The sequence below is a fragment of the Nyctereutes procyonoides genome, unplaced genomic scaffold (assembly GCF_905146905.1).
Source record: "Nyctereutes procyonoides isolate TBG_1078 unplaced genomic scaffold, NYPRO_anot_genome, whole genome shotgun sequence".
NCBI classification, from domain to species: Eukaryota; Metazoa; Chordata; class Mammalia; order Carnivora; family Canidae; genus Nyctereutes; species Nyctereutes procyonoides.
The window spans coordinates 22278855-22296559 of NW_026575147.1; the positions used below are offsets into that span (position 1 = coordinate 22278855).

General features: G+C 41.9%; 1 protein-coding gene across 1 annotated transcript in view; it reads right to left on the reverse strand.

The window, feature by feature from the left end:
* Nucleotides 1-1071: 1071 nt before the first annotated feature.
* Nucleotides 1072-17705, reverse strand: part of MAGI3 (membrane associated guanylate kinase, WW and PDZ domain containing 3) — a 239918-nt gene continuing 223284 nt past the window's right edge. The window contains 6 exon segments of the mRNA XM_055312710.1: nucleotides 1072-4132; nucleotides 5591-5729; nucleotides 9835-9908; nucleotides 9911-9977; nucleotides 10563-10689; nucleotides 11433-11535. Of these exon segments, the coding sequence (XP_055168685.1) occupies nucleotides 2988-4132; nucleotides 5591-5729; nucleotides 9835-9908; nucleotides 9911-9977; nucleotides 10563-10689; nucleotides 11433-11535 (1655 nt within the window). The 3' untranslated portion in view covers nucleotides 1072-2987.

Consider the following 17705-nt stretch of genomic DNA (forward strand, 5'->3'; position numbering starts at 1 on the left):
CATTCTATGGAGCAATCTTTAGACTAAGCTTCAGCTTAAACACATCTTTGTGGAGGTCATTAGACTGTTAACTGTTAGTTTAATTTGAATATACCTTGCTTTTTAAAAACCATATTCTCTTTAATTGCCGGGCATACTGAACACGAAATTCTTCATTTGTGCATGTGTTTAAAAGCATTTGGTTTTTTCTACACGGGAATAGCTATTTAAAGGGGAAAAAAAAACCCAAGATATTTTCATGTAGAAATAAAAAGCCAAATGCTTTTGTGTCTGAGACTTCTGAAATAGTTGACCCTGTTCAACAGCTACTTGGTCTTAAAATTTGATGTAATTAGGATCTCAGTCTCTCAAGACAATGCGGTAGCATCCCAGAATTTCCTGAGAAGGTGCACTGTCCACCCAAACAATTTTGCTGCCACTTCTACAGCTTTTGCTATGACATGTGTCTCCACTGTGGGGTTTGGGAACCTGGGGTTTGATTTTATTTTTAATATGAATTCATGCAAGGGTAGGAATTTATTTTTACCTGCAAGGGCAGGAGAACCATGGTTGTGAAATAGGTTTTGAGCATTCATCATACCAAAAAGTAAATGAAATCTAAGTCAAAACACTTCATTCTGAAAGTAAGTGTAACCTATAGTAAATGAAATGATTTACTGTTGAAATGACATAGTCTGATGAAAAAGAGTTTTGTGACCTTACAGGAAACTAGACTTCGACTACTCTATCCATTAGAAAGGTCTAATCACTGAATTTCCAATAAGACAAGTCCTTTTCTCTCCTGACAGTGTAAGAAAAGAGTTTGGGGTGTAGCAAATTACTTTTGCAAAGCTATTTTCTTTACAATGAACAAGCATAATGATAATTAACTCAAACCAATTTCAGGTGTGCATACTGATAAAAGGAAGCTATACAGGTACAGTCATCATTATGAGTCTTCCTGATTGTAGGATTTTGAAAGGTTGTCACTTGGAGGAACAGAATCTATTTAAGGAATCACACTATAACATAAATTAGCTCCACAAAGAGAAAGCAACATTAAATAAACCTGACAGTAAAAGAAATGCAGGCTGTAAACAGTTTTTTTGTTTTTGTTTTTTTAATATCTATATAAAAAATAACGAGCGATTTACAGATCTTTCTCTAATCAGAACCTCAAGTGTATATATAAAGGTACTGTACAATATATAAACATTTACAACCAGTACATCCATATTTTGCTTAGCATTCCAAGGCCACATTGCTACATCACTATAATCAGTACAGTGACAGATTACTTAGAAAGAAAAGAGCCACATCAGACTGACAACATATGACATCAAAGTTATGTCACAGTTAACAATAAAAATAGGATTTTTATCACTAATTGTGGACTATAGGGAAAATAAATCATTTCTGTGGTGATAAATTCTTAGCATGTTATCAAACCTCCTAATTTTTCTCTATTCAAGTAGTTACAATAGGTGGGTAAATATAGTTCTGGATGAAAGGGGATTTCAGAATCTCACTCTGGGAAGCATGTCTCAGCTACAAGGGCAGCTTCGGTTGTTACATTAAAGACTTTCACAGTCGGACTCTGAGAGGACAGGGCCTGGATGTAACATGTTTCACAGGAACAAGATGAACCCAAATGACAGAACAGGTGTGTTCAAATACTCCATAAAATGGTTTCGTTCCAAGATTGTTTCTTTATTCATAGTGGCTGCTTCGGGAGCTGGAAAAACCTGGATCTCTTTTATGGAGTTAAAACCAGTCTCTACCTCCCAACAAACATCTTTATTTAGATCTTTTAAAAAGAACTCCGAAAATGTGTACAAGCTCTAAGCAGATGTTTAGTCTCCCTTTCTTGTTTTTTAAATAAGTTAATGTAGATAGAAATTAAAATGAAATACGATCTAGCAAGTGCTATCTACCGCTGTGCCACGTCTGCCCTCCTGACCTGTCCGTCCTGAGCACATGTGCTGCCTCTAAACACCCGAACTTGTACAGCTGCTGCCAGAAGCGCTGGTCCTTCAGCTGGCAATGGACTGTGAAACTGTTTTGTGACCACGGTCCTCTCAGTCTGTATGCTATTTGGACTCCTCACATAGGCACCATGTAGTAACGACTAATGAATGAGTACTAGGAGGTCCAACCCAAATAGCCAGAAATAGAAACCTGGTAGCTTTTCCTTTACACGGCAGCAGGCAATATTTCCGCATGCTTCTTTCTGGTTTCATAATGAAATAACCGAAGTGAAAGGGTGACCTGAGATGCTAAGACCACATCAGGGTTGGACACGATAGCAAGAGGGGAACTCTTCATTGCCTAAAGCACTAGCTCATTTTGATCATCCAATTGTAATATTTTAAGTTACTTGAAATACCCGATCCAGCTGAATTTAAGAACCCTACGGAAGTGTCGCTATTTGACCACATTTTGTTTTTCTTTTCAGTAGTGATGTTTCGGAGTATCATTTTTAAAACTGGGCCTGGGCCATCACCAGTAGCTGTTAGAAGAGGCAGCTGCCATCATTAATGATGGGCTAACAATCCCTTCCTCTGCAAGGACGCAAATATGTCTCTCTGTAAACATGCAGCATGCTATTGAGAATATCAACTTCCAAGCCAAACCTAGTTTTTCATTACTGTGGAAATCGAGTGAGATGGATAAAACAGACATGATACAGTAGATAACTTGGCACAGATATAAAGTGAGTTGTGACCACACTGTGCAGATCAGCGTGTGTCACTTGGTGGGACACTCACGAAGATGGGCTGGGTTTAGGGCAGGGCAGCCAGCTGGGGGACAGTGGGGTCTCAGCGGTCCTGGAGGCCCTTCATGCAGCCAGGGTCACTTGATGCTCCAATTAAAATGTGTGTGTGTCAGATTTCCTGAAAAAAATGACTGTGTGTGTGTGTGTGTGTGTGTGTGTGTGTGTCTTTTTGGAGAATGACACTTCTTGGTAAGAAGACATTACAGCTTGTTTCTCTGTTTTATACCGAAGGTCATAGCCGTTTCTCGGCCACACCCGTAGTGCCTGCGGCTTTATTTGCACTTGGCACCTTCCAGGGCCCTGGAGTTATGGGTGTTTTCTTAACAGGAGACGTGCTCTCAGGCCGGACCCCTCCACTCTCCCTCGTTTTATCAGCTGCCTCCTGTTCTCTCCCTTGGGGAGCTTTGGCTTTGTTTAAAACCATCCTTTCTTCAGGGTCCTGCTTCAGCTTCTTGTCTGTTATTTTGGCATTCTCTCCCATCTTCTCTTTGCTGGAACTTGTCTCTCCAGAGGTCGCCTTCCTCCCTTTCTCCCCATCAGGTAATACTTTACTAGCAGTGGGACTAGGCTTTTTGGACGGAAGAGACTTTTCATCCGTTCTCTTGCTTTTCGTCTCTGGAGACCTGGTTCTGTTTTTTCCAGACAGGCTCTGCTTTGTGTCTTTCCTGACAACACCTGATTCTTCTTTGCCCTCGGAGGTCTGCTCTGCACCATCCCCAGCACGGCCCCCTCCTCTCTGCCCATCACACCCTAATAGTCTGGCTTCAGCGTTCGCTCGGCCTCTGCTCCCTTCAGTCCTTGGCTGCTTCTTGGGGCTTGAAGATCGTCCTCTGCTTCTTTTACAGTGGTCCTGCCCAGACTCTGCCCTGGCGCCCATCTGACCTCCTTTCCGGTCACCTTTCCTGGGGCTGAGTGATCGATTCCTGGGACTGAGTGATCGATCCCTGGGTCTCCTTGGGGGGTCAGCTGTTAGAGGAGTGGGAAGCTTGTCTGGACGTTCTTCCACATGTCGAAGGGCAGGCTTCCTGGGACTAGCAGATCGGCCTCTTGGTGTAACATCGTTTTCTACTCGGAGGAGGTTTTTCTTGTCACTCTGCCCATGAGTGCTGCTGGGTGGATCCCTTTTATTCACATTTTTTTGGAGAAAAGAGGGCTGCTTTTTATCAGACTGATTTTCATTGAAAGTGCTTTTCTTTTCAGGCACGCCGTCCTTTAATTCCTCTGTCTTTTCATATATCTGAGCTCTTGTTAAAGACTCTTCCACTCCTGGCACGGGAGATGCCTCAAAGACGGAAGGACAATGTGAAGATGGGGGACATGGTGGCTGCTCATCATAAATCACATTTGAAGACGAAGGATTAGTAACATCCCAATCACCTACAAAAAGGGATTTGGGTGGAACATTATTAAATTTTAGAATTACAAACAGGAACAATAAGTTCTGAACTGTGACAAGCTATTTGAATTGTACTAACTGCTTAAACAGCCTTATATATATGCTAAGCTCTCTCTCTCTAAGGCAGGTCATAGAGATAGCTGTACTTGTACACAAGGTGGTGGTACTACAAGTAGGTTGTTTAAATATACACAAAATAACAGTTATCATTTTTCCAATAGCATGTATAATTAGTGACATAATATATGATGTATGAATTCTTCATAAGTAAAGCCCAATAAAACTTAGAAGAAATAAGTAATAAAATTGGACCAAATTACTTGGTCCAGGAACCTTACTAATTTGGCTGTTATCAAAAGATACAGCTTATGGATATGCCAAAATCACTAATAAAGGCGACCTAGCTGTGGTAACCAGAACGAGAGGTTCATGGGCAATTGTAAATAATTTTCTGGCATTAAGCAGTCAAATTTAATGTCAAAGGAAACTGAAAAGTGCAGAAGATAGAGATGTATTTAATAGCATCATTTTTCAATTAAACAGAAAAAAAAAAAGAAGGAAGTGATTTACAAGACATGCAAATTTACCAAGTCTTTTTAAGGAAAGACCAAGAAAAGCCCTGAAAGCCTTAATGTTGCTCAGGTTTCACGTAGGAGCACAGACCGGAAGGAGCCAAACCTGAAGAAGGAAGAGAAAAAGCCTAGGACTATGTAAAAAAAAAAAAAAAAAAAAAAAATCACAGCGCAGTTAGCAAAGATGTCACTGGGAATGTGTATGGTTTACAAGCAGATGGTGGAAGATCACACAGTCAGAGAATTATAGGCTGGAAGGGGACTGCAGGAGGTCACGTCTACACCTGTCCCTCCAAAGCTTTAGGGGTGGGGCGAGGAGGGGGACTAGAAGGGACAAGTCCTGGTGGTGTGGTACTTGAGTTCTAGGCTAGTGCACTTAATTAAAAAATGATTTTCAAATCCTGTGCTATTTCAAAAACATACGGCACCAAGCTGAAGGTCGGTACAGGAGTAGGGACAAGGTCCCACGTCCAACTTCCCGACTGCGGTAGGGCGACAGTAACTGGTTTTTGACGAGTGACCAGAAAAGCCTAAAGTTCTTAGATGTTCTTCATGACATTTAAATCACTTGCTTCTGATAGCCTTTTTTTTTTTTTTTTTTACAGACACGTTTCTCTACAAAAGCAACTATGTTTTCCGTTGAAATTGCTTAGCATCTTCCATCCCAACAGAAATCATGCCCGGAGCCACTTACTTCGTGATATTATAGTAACTATGCAGTGTAACTAGTTTCAGCTGGCTCTGGTGTTTCCCTCTGAACCAGCTAGTATGGTATCTGCCCCCTTCATATAGACATCCTTTTCCTGCCATTGCCCCCTCCATAACACATGGGCAACTTTTCAGCTACAGGCGAGCTACTTCACTTACCGTGGTCAGGTATTAAGCCAGTTCCTGGCCTCAAAAGCAGAAGAACTTTATTTCCACCGGCTTGAATGAGTTCAATTGCTCGAGTATGTGTGATGCCTTGTGTAGGTTCCCCATTGATTTCAACAATCTGGTCCCCCACCTAGAGAGGGAACATTCACAGGAATGACATGTGACTCTGCATCCTTCCTTCCGCTTTGTCCACTCTGGAGCCACTCAACTTTGGCTGAGTGACCTTCTCTCCTTGGAAAGATGTTTAACTTGTACACCGTGCCATTCTACTAAGGCTGAGAGGAGTGGACAGATGACAATAGGAAGGGATGGTGTCCAGCTTTATTCACTCTGTAGAAATCCCACAGGAGAAAGTTTTCTAAGACTAGTGAATGGGATCTGGGCACCTTGAAATTGTGAATCAGATTCTGAGTTTCCCAGCAAAGGATAAACACAAAAGGTGAGGTCCCTGCAATCCACATGATACTTGAGGGTTGTAGCTGAATGATCCACCTGTGAAGGGTACTTTTCAATTTGAGCTGAATCTTGAATTTATTCTGAAACCCAGGCAGGTGGCTCCTCATCTCTGAAGCCTTTCCTGGCCTCTCGGAGAGAGGTGCCCACCCCACCTCTTTGTATAGCCCACATGTCCCGTATGTCTATGAAGCATTAGACTAAAACTCTGAAAACTTCAGCTTGGAGAATATAGTAATATGAATGCTTATTTAAAACCAGTAACTGGCTTATGCTCATGACTTTATTGAAAAATAATTTCCTCAGGAAACATAAAACTAGGAACCAGAAAAAGATGCCTCAGTACCACGGCTGTTTACTGTAAAAGCTGTTACTATCATTTTTTTAAACGGAAAATATGGATGAACCAAATTTAACTTCTGTAAAGGAGCTGAATAAAGATAAGGATGGTAATGATGTTAAAATATGTTTCAAGGTGATGAGCAAGCATAGGGTACCAGCTTCAAAAGAGAAAAAGTGAACAATGGAAAAGTACTGAAATTACAAAAAGCTCAAATATTTATGAGCTTACTAAAACCATCCCGACATAACACAGGATGACCCAATACTTATTTAACAGAGGCTGGGGGAAGAGTCTGGAACCACAGCACAAAGAACAGGGGCCAGGAAGCTGGGGGTTGTGGTCCATTCCTGCCTCCACCTCCTGCTGGCAGGGTGGTTGGTCTCAGTCTCCTCCCTGTGAAATGGGGATAACATCAGCACCCACCTCCTGAGTGCTGGGGACAATTTAATGAGAGAAAACCTGATCACACAGCAAATAGACAAATGTTACTTTTCAAGTTCTCTATTTCCCAGTCTTGCCAAAAAAGACTTCAAATGTATCAGATTTACCTGAGGCTCAAACCTCCTCTCTACACTGCAAAAAATGTCAAGTAAACTATGTAAAAAAAAAAAAAAAAGAGGAGTCTCTTAAAGAAATGGAGGATGTCAAATAAGACAGATGGATTTAACATAGAAAGCAGAAGAAAAATCTTTAAACAAAGTAAGATAATAATAGGGGCACCTGGGTGGCCCAGGTCATGATCCCCGGGGCCTGGGATCCAGTCAGAGTCAGACTCCCAGCTCAGTGGGGAATCTGATCCTCCCTCTTCCTCGGCCCCTACCCTTGGAGCACCTCTTGCTCTCTCTCTTCTTCCCTCTCAAGTAAACTCTTAAAAAAAAAAAAAAGATGGGAAAAAATTCATACACATATATTAATAAAAAAGTGTATATCTAGAATATGTAAGTGACACAAAAGTCAATACTCAGATTTCCCTAATAAGTGACTGGAGAAAAATTATTTTCATGAGGAAATATTCATAATAAATTACCACTGCATATAAAGTCCTGCTGATAATTAGAGAAATGAAAATTAAGGCAGACAGTACTGGGAGCATGCTTTGGGAGTGTCTTGCAAACATGACTGAGGTTATCATTAATTCCAGTCACATTGTTTGGCTTGAATTTACTGTCCTAATAAGCTGCCTATTTCTTCCTCTTTTAGTACAACAAATAAATTGCAATAAAGCTTGTAATTGAACAGATTTGCCACCAGGTGTCATTTTTGTTTAACTTTAAAACCACATTGTGGCAAAGGACACTAGAACCCTATCTATGGCTTTAAGATTTATGGTAGACAGGCCCTGGGTGGGGCCGGGGGGTGCGGGGAACAACAGGTTCTCTACTGGACTGTATGAAGCTGGCGATAAAAAAAAAAAATGGAGAAAATTTGAACATTCTTCAAAAATTCTGTTACTTAAAAAATTTTAAATGTGTCAAAAAAATGAGGAATACATCTTTTGATAAATAGAACCAATAACAATTTGAGTTCAGGTTTATGTTATTGAAAAATAAAATTATGGAGGACAGAGGAGACAGAAATCAAAGGGAGGAAAAATGGAGAATAGAAGAACCAAGGGAAGAAAAGAAGTAGAAAAAGGGGATAGAGAAATACTCTGTTCCTTAAAAATGTTACTATATTAACAGCCACTAAAAATTTACATCTTGTATTGAAATTACAAAATAATATTTCCAGTACATTGCTTACATTATCTTAGAAGGCCTCCAGAACCGTTACGCTTCCCCAAACAGTCAATCCAGACAAACACAGGTTGGGGCCTGACATGGAAAGCATGCGAACTGGGTCCCACTGCAGCTGTCACAGGCCAAGAGATCCCAGCAAGGGACCTAGTCTCTGAGAGACTTGGTTTTATATCAGGAAGTGGGGACAATGCCACCTCCCTTAAAGGGTTTTTTCGAGGCTAACACTAAGTGAAAACAGGTGTTGCCTGGAAGACTACAGACTCCACATTTTCTTCTGTGTCTCTCATAAATAAGTAAATAAAAATCTTAAAAAAAAAACCACCCAGATTTAAAATATACCCAAATTGATTTTTAAAAAAGAAGGGGAAGAAAAAGGAATAATCTCTGTCTACTGAAATCCTACCTACTTTGGGGTGCCTGGGTGACTCAGTCCATTAAGCATCTATCTGCCTTGGGCTTAGGTCATGATCCTGAGGTTCTGAGATTAAGCCCCATGTCAGACTCCCTGCTCAGTGGGGACTCTGCTTCTCCCTCTCCCTCTACTTGTGCTCTCTCATTTGGACTCTCTCTCTCTAATAGATAAATAAAATATTAAACAAAAAAAAAAAAGAAAGAAAAATCCCACCCACTTTCCCATGACACCCATTCTATGAAATCTGCACTCATACCTCTTTTGAACTTGTGCACAAATCTGGTCATTTTGAAGAGGGTGGTGTCTTTATTTGTTTTAGGGTCACCCTTGCTCCCAGCTCATTCAGTATTCATTCATAAAAGCTTGGGGTAAAGCAAACACTCAACACATGTTTACCAAATGAGTAATGGGAGTAGGAGCAGTGATATGGAAAATTCAAAGCTGCAATCACCTGGAAGCCTGCTTTTTCCAAACATTATTAGAATGTATCATCTGATTTATTTAAAAAAAAATCTTCAAAAAAAAATCTTCACTGCCACCTATTCGGAAGGGAGGAAATCCAAAGTTCTCTTGAGCAGCAGGGGGAAGGCTATCTAGAATTTAAAATTTCTAATGTATCACCTAACAATATCAGTGAACTATTTTTTAAAAATTGAGGCCAGCACACATCCTCTATGTGAGATTCCTCCTGAAGAAACATTCAGAGGAGGGGGGAAATACCTGTGGTGCAGATCTGCAGACAATCTGGTCTGCAGGGCCCTGGACAAAGCTACAGCATTCCAGAGTTGAGAACACCTATGATGGACCATTACCCATGTGAATTCTAGTCTTTCGATACTAGTAAAAGTTGGAAGAGTCATGCTTTTGGATTTCTGGCTACCTCTGTAGGTGGCTAAAAAAATCCTTAGGCTATTATTTCTGGGAAGAGGTTGAAGATTGTTTTATCCTGGCTTTTCCAAGACTTTTAATAAGATGAAAGGATATTTTATTTATGAATCCATTTGCCCTCAAACATTGATGGTATAAGTAAAAAATAAGTTTCCTTATCATCCAAAGTCAAGAAGGTAAGAACAGTGTCACTGTGGTACTGCCTAGCGCACCAGAGCACCTGGCAACATGAAATTGCCAGGCATCAGAAGGTGAAACAATGAGCAGCTGCTTTTAGATTTAGTGACCAAAACCTCTGATGCTTAGCTTTGGGAGGTTTCCGCTTTCTTTTTGATCAACTATTTTCAGTAGTTTCCAGTTGGGAGCCAGAGCCAAAGGCTGCGGAAGGAAACCAACTCACGTGAATTCTGCCGTCTTTGATGGCGGGGCCCTCCTCAGCAAGACGCAGGATGAACAGCCCCATGTTGTACTCCTTCCCCCGCGGAGGCTGAACCCGAAGCCCCGGGGGCCTCTCTCCAGCTCCACTGGGTGACAACCAAGGCTCTGGGAGAGGAAGAAGCATAAGGAAAACAACTTTTCATGGACTATTGACAGTTGGAAGAAAGACTACTTTTGGAGCTGGGAGATATGATTTTATACTTTCATTATGCATTTCTGTATCTTAAGAAAGGAATGTAGGTTTTGGTTGAAAATCTACTTCTTTATAGATGCAACCTAAATTAGTCTGAAGATCATGTTATCTCTACTGGTTAGTCAATGTGCAACAGAACAATCAGAGAACAGAATTTAGGGAAATGCTTCCTTTATGGAGATTTTGACTAATTGTTCTGAAAAAAGAAAAAAAGCACACCCCCCCCCCCACCCTACTTTGATGAGCTCAAACACTGCTATTTCTAAGTACTGGACCCAGTGGGCTCATTTCTCCAACTATGGGGTATACTTTTGCACTGACATTCTCTTATGGAAGCTAACAGAATGCCAAACACACAGCAAGTCTTCAGGAGTTGTTAATCTTGGGAACTAATGTTATCTGAGTTGGTCTGCAGTAAAAATTCACCAGTGTCAGGGATTTAGTAACTGAAAATAACAGTCTGCCTCTTGGGGGCAGAAAGAGGGGCATCTGTGCACCTGATCATGCCGGCTGCCTACGACTGAAATCATCGCCGTTTCGGGCTGAGAAAGGTGCTTGTGGTCAGACCACGAATGTCTGTAAGACATGGAGACGTCTTTCCCAATGTCACCTTCTAGAGCACTCCTACAAGAGAGAAATCCAGTCACTCTCTGAGAAAATGGAAACAGTTTTAAAATAAATGCAGATGAATGTCTTTCCAAAGCCGAGGCTGGCCATTCTCCTGACAAACTGCTGTAGGGGCAGACCACCTCTAGGACCAGAGACTCTAGGGCACAGCTGGTCATTCACTCCAGCACCAAGGCGGTCAACACCCCACATTGTTTTGGTCGGGTTCAGTTTTGGTCTCAAGGGCGTCTGGGTGCAGTTTATGTCAAGGAAAACTGCACTCAAGTAACTTGAACCAGAGGGCAGATAAGCTGACCTTGTCAGCAGCCCCGGTGCTCACAAAGATGCTGAAGTTCTGGAAATCTAGTTTTTGTTCCATGGCTGGTATTTTCAACAAAAGAGGAAAGAAGTAAGTATAAATGCTGCTCTGGTCTGCTCAGGTCATCTGGATTTGGGGCTTCCCTACCAAAATGATGAGGACGAAGGTAGGCAGAGCTGGATGCTGCTGCCACTTTTTTTGTTGTTATTCCTAATCCCCACTCGTCAGGCATGATTGGATAATTATGCTGCACCCTAGGAGGAGGATGGGAGGAGGGGGGAGGTTCTGAGGGAGTGTAGGGCGTAGGGATGTATCTGAAGGTGGAAAATCCAAGAGTTCTCATTTTGACCTCACCAGCTGGCTCCTGGGCACCTGAATGGATACATGGGTGGTGGTGGAGAGATGAGAGAAAAAAGCCCAGACCTGGGGAGAGCAGCCTCACCTGTCCCCAGGTAAATGGTTGGCCTGGGACTGTCCCATCGGTCTGTGATGCATGGCTGGGCTTTGCCTGGCTGAGTTTGTTCCCGATGGGGGGCCATGATGCTCTGTTCAGATGAGAAAACAATAAAAATAAGAATTTGTACATAAAAATATAAAGGCCAAGTGGTTTACAAAAGTGAGATAGTAACAAATGTTTAAAGCTTTATACTGACTTTCATGACTTCAGCATGAACAGCGCTGCTCTCAGCTGTCTGGAATTGGAACATTAACATTTTTTTCCCCTGTGGCTTTGATTGATGCCTGTGTTTGAAGGGAACAAGCATCATATCTTACTGCACACACTTCCCTCTTTCACCCTCTTTTGGTCACCCATATGACATGAAAATCAGAAATGTACACACTCAACAATATCATCTAGAGGACAGAGTTCCAGGAACTGTCAGCCTATCCTATGGGCTTCCAGAGCACACACCCCGCTACTGGTAAACAACTCTAGATGACAAAGCTCAGTCTCAGGATTGGTGGAGAACAGAAGCCAGTCTGCATCCACACAGATCTTTGAATGTGCATCTTTAATATTGGAGCAATTATTTTGCCTGACACAAATACCAAAGACAAACTTATAGAACCATTCTGAGTGTTGACAAATGTTTATGAAGACTTCACTGCTTCTGTACTCTGAGAGCACAAATGCAGGGGGAGGGAGTTATCATTTCTGTCTGTATCATCTCAGCACCAGCCCCAGTCCTCCTTGAAGGCAGATCCCATAATTAAAAATGGTAGTAACTGCCTGCATGGAGATGGCAACTCATGGGTTGTAACAGTTAAGAGAGACTTTTAAGGCTATCACTTTCATATTTGTAAAGCTGAAACTTGTGAATTTTTTACCTTGTCCATATATTAAACATAGGATATTTAAAATATCAGAGAGAGAGGGAGCATAGCTCAGTAAATAGGATGATGAACTCTGCGGCAAGACTGACAAGGGATAAGCCCTGTGTGTTCTTGAGGAAATTACTTATATTCTCTGTGCTTCTAATCATCTCATCCATAAAAGGGAATTATGACATATTAGATAAAGGGCTAGTATCCAAAATCTATAAAGAACTTATTAAACTCAACATCCAAAGAACAAGTAATCCAGTCAAGAAATGGGCAGAAGACATGAACAGACGTTTCTCCAAAGAAGACACTCAAATGGCCAACAGACACCTGAGAAAATGCTTTGCATCACTTGCCATCAAGGAAATACAAATCAAAACCACAATGAGATACCACCTCACACCAGTCAGAATGGCTAAAATGAACAAGTCAGGAAACAGATGTTGGAAAGGATGTGGAGAAAGGGGAACCTTCTTACATTGGAATGCAAGTTGGTGCAGCCACTCTGGAAAACAGTGTGGAGGTTCCTCAAGAAGTTGAAAATAGAGCTACCCTAGCCCAGCAATGGCACTATTGAGCAGCTATCCCAGAGATAGAGATGCAGTGATCCAAAGGGGCCTGCACCCCAATGTTCATAGCAGCAATGTCCACAACAGCCAAACTATGGAAAGAGCCCAGATGTCCATCGACAGATGAATGAATAAAAAAATGTCATATATATACACAATGGAATATTACACAGCCATCAAAAATGGAAATCTTGTTATTTGCAATGATGTGGATGGAACTAGAGGGCACTATGCTGAGTGAAATAAGTCAGAGAAAGACAATTATCCTATCATCTCACTCATATGTGGAATTTAAAAAACAAAGCAGAGAATCATAGGGGAAGGGAGGGAAAAACATGACAAAATCAGAGAGAGAGAGAGACATAGCATAAGAGACTCTTAACCATAGGACATAAACTGAGGACTGCTGGAAGGGAGGGGAAGGGGATGGGGTAACTGGGTGATGGGCATTAAGGACCCCTGAGGTAGTAAGCACTGGGTATTATATAAGACTGATGAATCAGAGCCAGCTCAATGGGTTGAGGAGAAGATGGCGGAGGAATAGAGATCCTCACCTCACCTGGCCCCACCAACTTACCTAGATTACTTTTAAACCATCCTGAAAACCTATGAATTCAACCTGAGATTTAAAAAGAGAACAGCCAGAACACTATAGAGAGAAGGGTTTTTGCTTCTAATAAGGTAGAAAGGCGGAAACAAAAAAAAAAAAAAAGAAAAGAATCAAGTGGACAAGAGGCCCCGCAAGGAGCCGGGCTAAGGCTGCAGCGAGAGCCTCCGGGACTGGAAGGCCCAGCCCCCAAGATGCGGGAACTTTAAAAAATCCGCCCCAGATTCTTCCCAGAAGGAAAGGTGCTCAGCAGGGAAATCGCGCAGAACCGCAGGAGGAGCAGGGACTCCTCCAGGCTCCTGGAGTCACTAACAGAGGAAGTGTGCCCCCGGGGAGGGCGCACCGCACACGGCGGGCTGATCTCGGTAAAGGGCTGGAGCGCGCCCGGCGGGGCCTCGGGGGGAAGCCGGGGGTCAGGCGGTGGCTCTGGATGCAGGGGTTGCGCCCCAGCAGCACAGGCCCCGGATCCCAGGCCGCCGAGCGGACACAGCCCAGGATCCTGCACTCCCCCTGGGGAAAGGCGGAGGTGGGGAGGGCCCAGGACAGCAAAGACTCTCCTGCCTCTGGGTGCCCCCAAGCTGTGCAGGTCAGCGCCCCCTGCCACCTGGGGGCACCTAGGCCAGTGCGGAATGGGAGACTGTGTTCCTTACTGGGGGAGCTGATTCCAGGGCTGGAGAGCTGGCTGACGCCAGTGTTGTTCCTCCTTGTGTCACCCTGTGCCTGGGAGGGGTGGGGCCACCAGGGGACAGAGGCCTCACGGGGTAAACAGCTCCCCCTGAGCCTGGCACCCAGCAGGGGGCCGGGCAGCTCCCCCAGGTGCACACACCTGAGAATCAGCATAGCAGCCCCTCCCCCAGAAGACCTTCTGGAAGGATGGGGTAAGAGCAAGTTCTTGATCAAGCAGTGCTGGAAAGCTCCAGGGGAAGTCAAGAGATGTACAATATACAGAACCAGAGGGTACCCCTCCTATTTTTTTTCTTCCTTTTTCCAGTACAACTCATTTTTATATCAGACTGTAAATTTCCAATTTTTTTCTCTTTTCCACCATAACTACAATATTTTACTACCTTTTCATTTTTAAATTTCTTCCTTTTTGACTTTCATATTTCTACAATTACAGGTCCTAGATATATTTTCCACTTTTAGATTCCCTTCAACATACTCAACTTAATTTTGGGAGATATAAAAGATATGTTTTTTGTTTTGTGTTTTTTGTTTTCTCTGCCTCATTCTGTTCTAAATGGGGAAGGGATTAACACATTCTAAAACATGACCAGCCTGCACTAAGAACCAAGTGGTATACCGTGCTGGTTTGTTCTGTGAGATTCCTCATTCCCATTCTGCCCCGCTCTTTTATCTCATTTATGTTTTGGTGGTCAGTGTTGGGGTTCTGTACAAGTATTGCTGGTTTATATAAATTTGACACTGAACATCTTCTAACATTCAGAACTTAATATACTAGAAACAAGAGGATCACCCTCTAGAACTCCTCAGGTAGAATATATTCTCCCTCCACTACAACTATGTCACCACCACCATCTCCCAATCAGCAACCCCCTTTTTTTCTTCTCCTTGTTCTTTTTTTCTTTCTTTTTCTCTTCTTCTTTGGGATTCTTGGCCTTTTATTTTTTACTGCTTTGTTTTAAATTTTGTTTTTCACTTTAGTAGTCCTTTTGTGTTATATCGTTCTGATCTTTGTTTTCAATTTCTGGTCTCTGACTTCGGCAGAATCATCTAGGGTGAAAATTTACCTAGGTCATGATTCTTGACTCAGCCCACTCATACAGCCACTCTGCACTGAGCAAAATGACTAGAAAGGAGAACTCACCACAAAAGAAAGAATCAGAAGCAGTACTCTCTGCCACAGACTTACAGAATTTGGATTACAATTCGATGTCAGAAAGCCAATTCAGAAGCACAATTAAAAAGCTACTGGTGGCTCTGGAAAAAGGCATAAAGGACTCAAGAGACTTCATGACTGCAGAATTCAGATCTAATCAGGCCGAAATTAAAAATCAATTAAATGAGATGCAATCCAAACTGGAGGTCCTAACAACGAGGCTTACTGAGGTAGAAGAAAGAGTGAGTGACATAGAAAACAAGTTGATGGCAAGGAAGGAAGCTGAGGAAAAAAGAGAAAAACAATTAAAGGACCATGAGGAAAGGTTGAGGGAAATGATAGCCTCAGAAGGAAAAATCTACATTTAATTGGGGTTCCAGAGAGCGCCAAGAGGGCTAGAGGGCCAGAAAGCATATTTGAACAAATCATAGCTGAGAACTTCCCTAACTTGGGAAGGGAAACAGGCATTCAGGTCCAGGAGACAGAGAGGTCCCATCCCAAAATCAATAAAAACTGCTCAACACCTTGACATTTCATAGTGAAACTTGCAAATTCCAAAGAGAAAGAGAAAATCCTTAAAGCTGCAAGAGATAAGAGATCCCTAACATATATGGGTAGAAATATGAGATTAACAGCAGACCTCTCCACAGAGACCTGGCAGGCCAGAAAGGGCTGGCAGGATATATTCAGGGTCCTAAAAGAGAAGAACATGCAGCCAAGAATACTTTATCCAGCAAGGCTCTCATTCAGAATAGAAGGAGAGATAAAGAGCTTCCAAGATAGGCAGAAACTGAACGAATATGTGACCAGCAAACCAGCTCTGCAAGAAATATTAAAGGGGATCCTGTAAAAGAAAGAAGAAGCCAAAAGAAATAATCCACAAAAAAGAGACTGAATAGGTATTACAATGACACTAAATTCATATCTTTCAATAGTAACTCTGAACATGAATGGGCTAAATGATCCCATCAAAAGACGCAGGGTTTCAGACTGGATAAAAAGCAAGACCCATCTATTTGCTGTCTACAAGAGACTCATTTGAGACCTAAGACACATCCTGCCTGAAACTGAAAGACTGGAGAACCATTTACCATTCAAATGGTGTTCAAAAGAAAGCAGGGGTAGCAATTCTCATATTAGATAAAGTTTATACCAAAGACTGTAGTAAGAGATGAAGAGGGACACTATATCATACTTAAAGGGTCTCTCCAACAAAAGGACTTAACAATCATGAATATTTATGCCCCTAATGTGGGAGCTGCCAAGTATATCAATCAATTAATAACGAAAGCAGACATACCTAGACAATAATACACTAATAGTAGGAGATTTCAACATGGCACTTTCGGCAAATGACAGATATTCTAAGCACAACATCACCAGAGAAACAAGGGCCTTAAATGATACACAGGACTAGATGTATTTCACAGATATATACAGAACTTTGCATCTGAATGCAACTAAATACACATTCTTCTCAAGTGCACACGGAACTTTCTCCAGAATAGACCATATACTGGGTCATAAATCAGGTCTCAACAAATCCCAAAGGACTGGGATTTTCCCTTGAATATTTTCAGACCATAATGCTTTGAAACTTGAACTCAATCACAAGAAGAAATTTGGAAGAAACTCAAACACATGGAGGTTAAAGAGCATCCTACTTACTAAAAGAGGAATGTGTCAACCAGGAAATTAAAGAAGAATGAAAAAGATTCATAGAAACTAATGAAAATGAAGATACAAGAATTCAAAATCTTTCAATACAGCAAGGGCAGTCCTGAGAGCGAAACACATCGCAATACAAGCATCCCTAAAAAAACTGGAGAAAACTCAAATACACAAGCTAACTAGTCACCTAAAGGAACTGGAGAAAGAACAGCAAATAAAACCTACACCTGGCAGAAGAAGAGAGATCATTAAGATTCAAGCAGAACTCAATGAAATAGAGACCAGAATAACTGTAGAACAGATCAACAAAACCAGAAGTTGGCTTTTTGAAAGAATTAATATGATAGATAAACCATTAGCCAGCCTTATTAAAAAGAAAGGAGAAAAGACTCAAATTAATAAAATCATGAATGAGAAAGGAGAGATCACCACCAATACCAAGAAATACAAATGATTTAAAAAACTTATTATGAGCAGCTATACGCCAATAAATTAGGCAATCTGGAAGAAATGGATGCATTTCTGGAAAACCACACTATCAAAACTGCAACAGGAAGAAATAGAAAACCTGAACAGGCTGATAACCAGGGAGGACTTTGAAGCAGTCATCAGAAACCTCCCAAGACATAAAAGTCCGGGGCCAGATGGCTTCCCAGGGGAATTCTATCAAAGGTTTAAAGAAGAAACAATTCCTATTCTACTAAA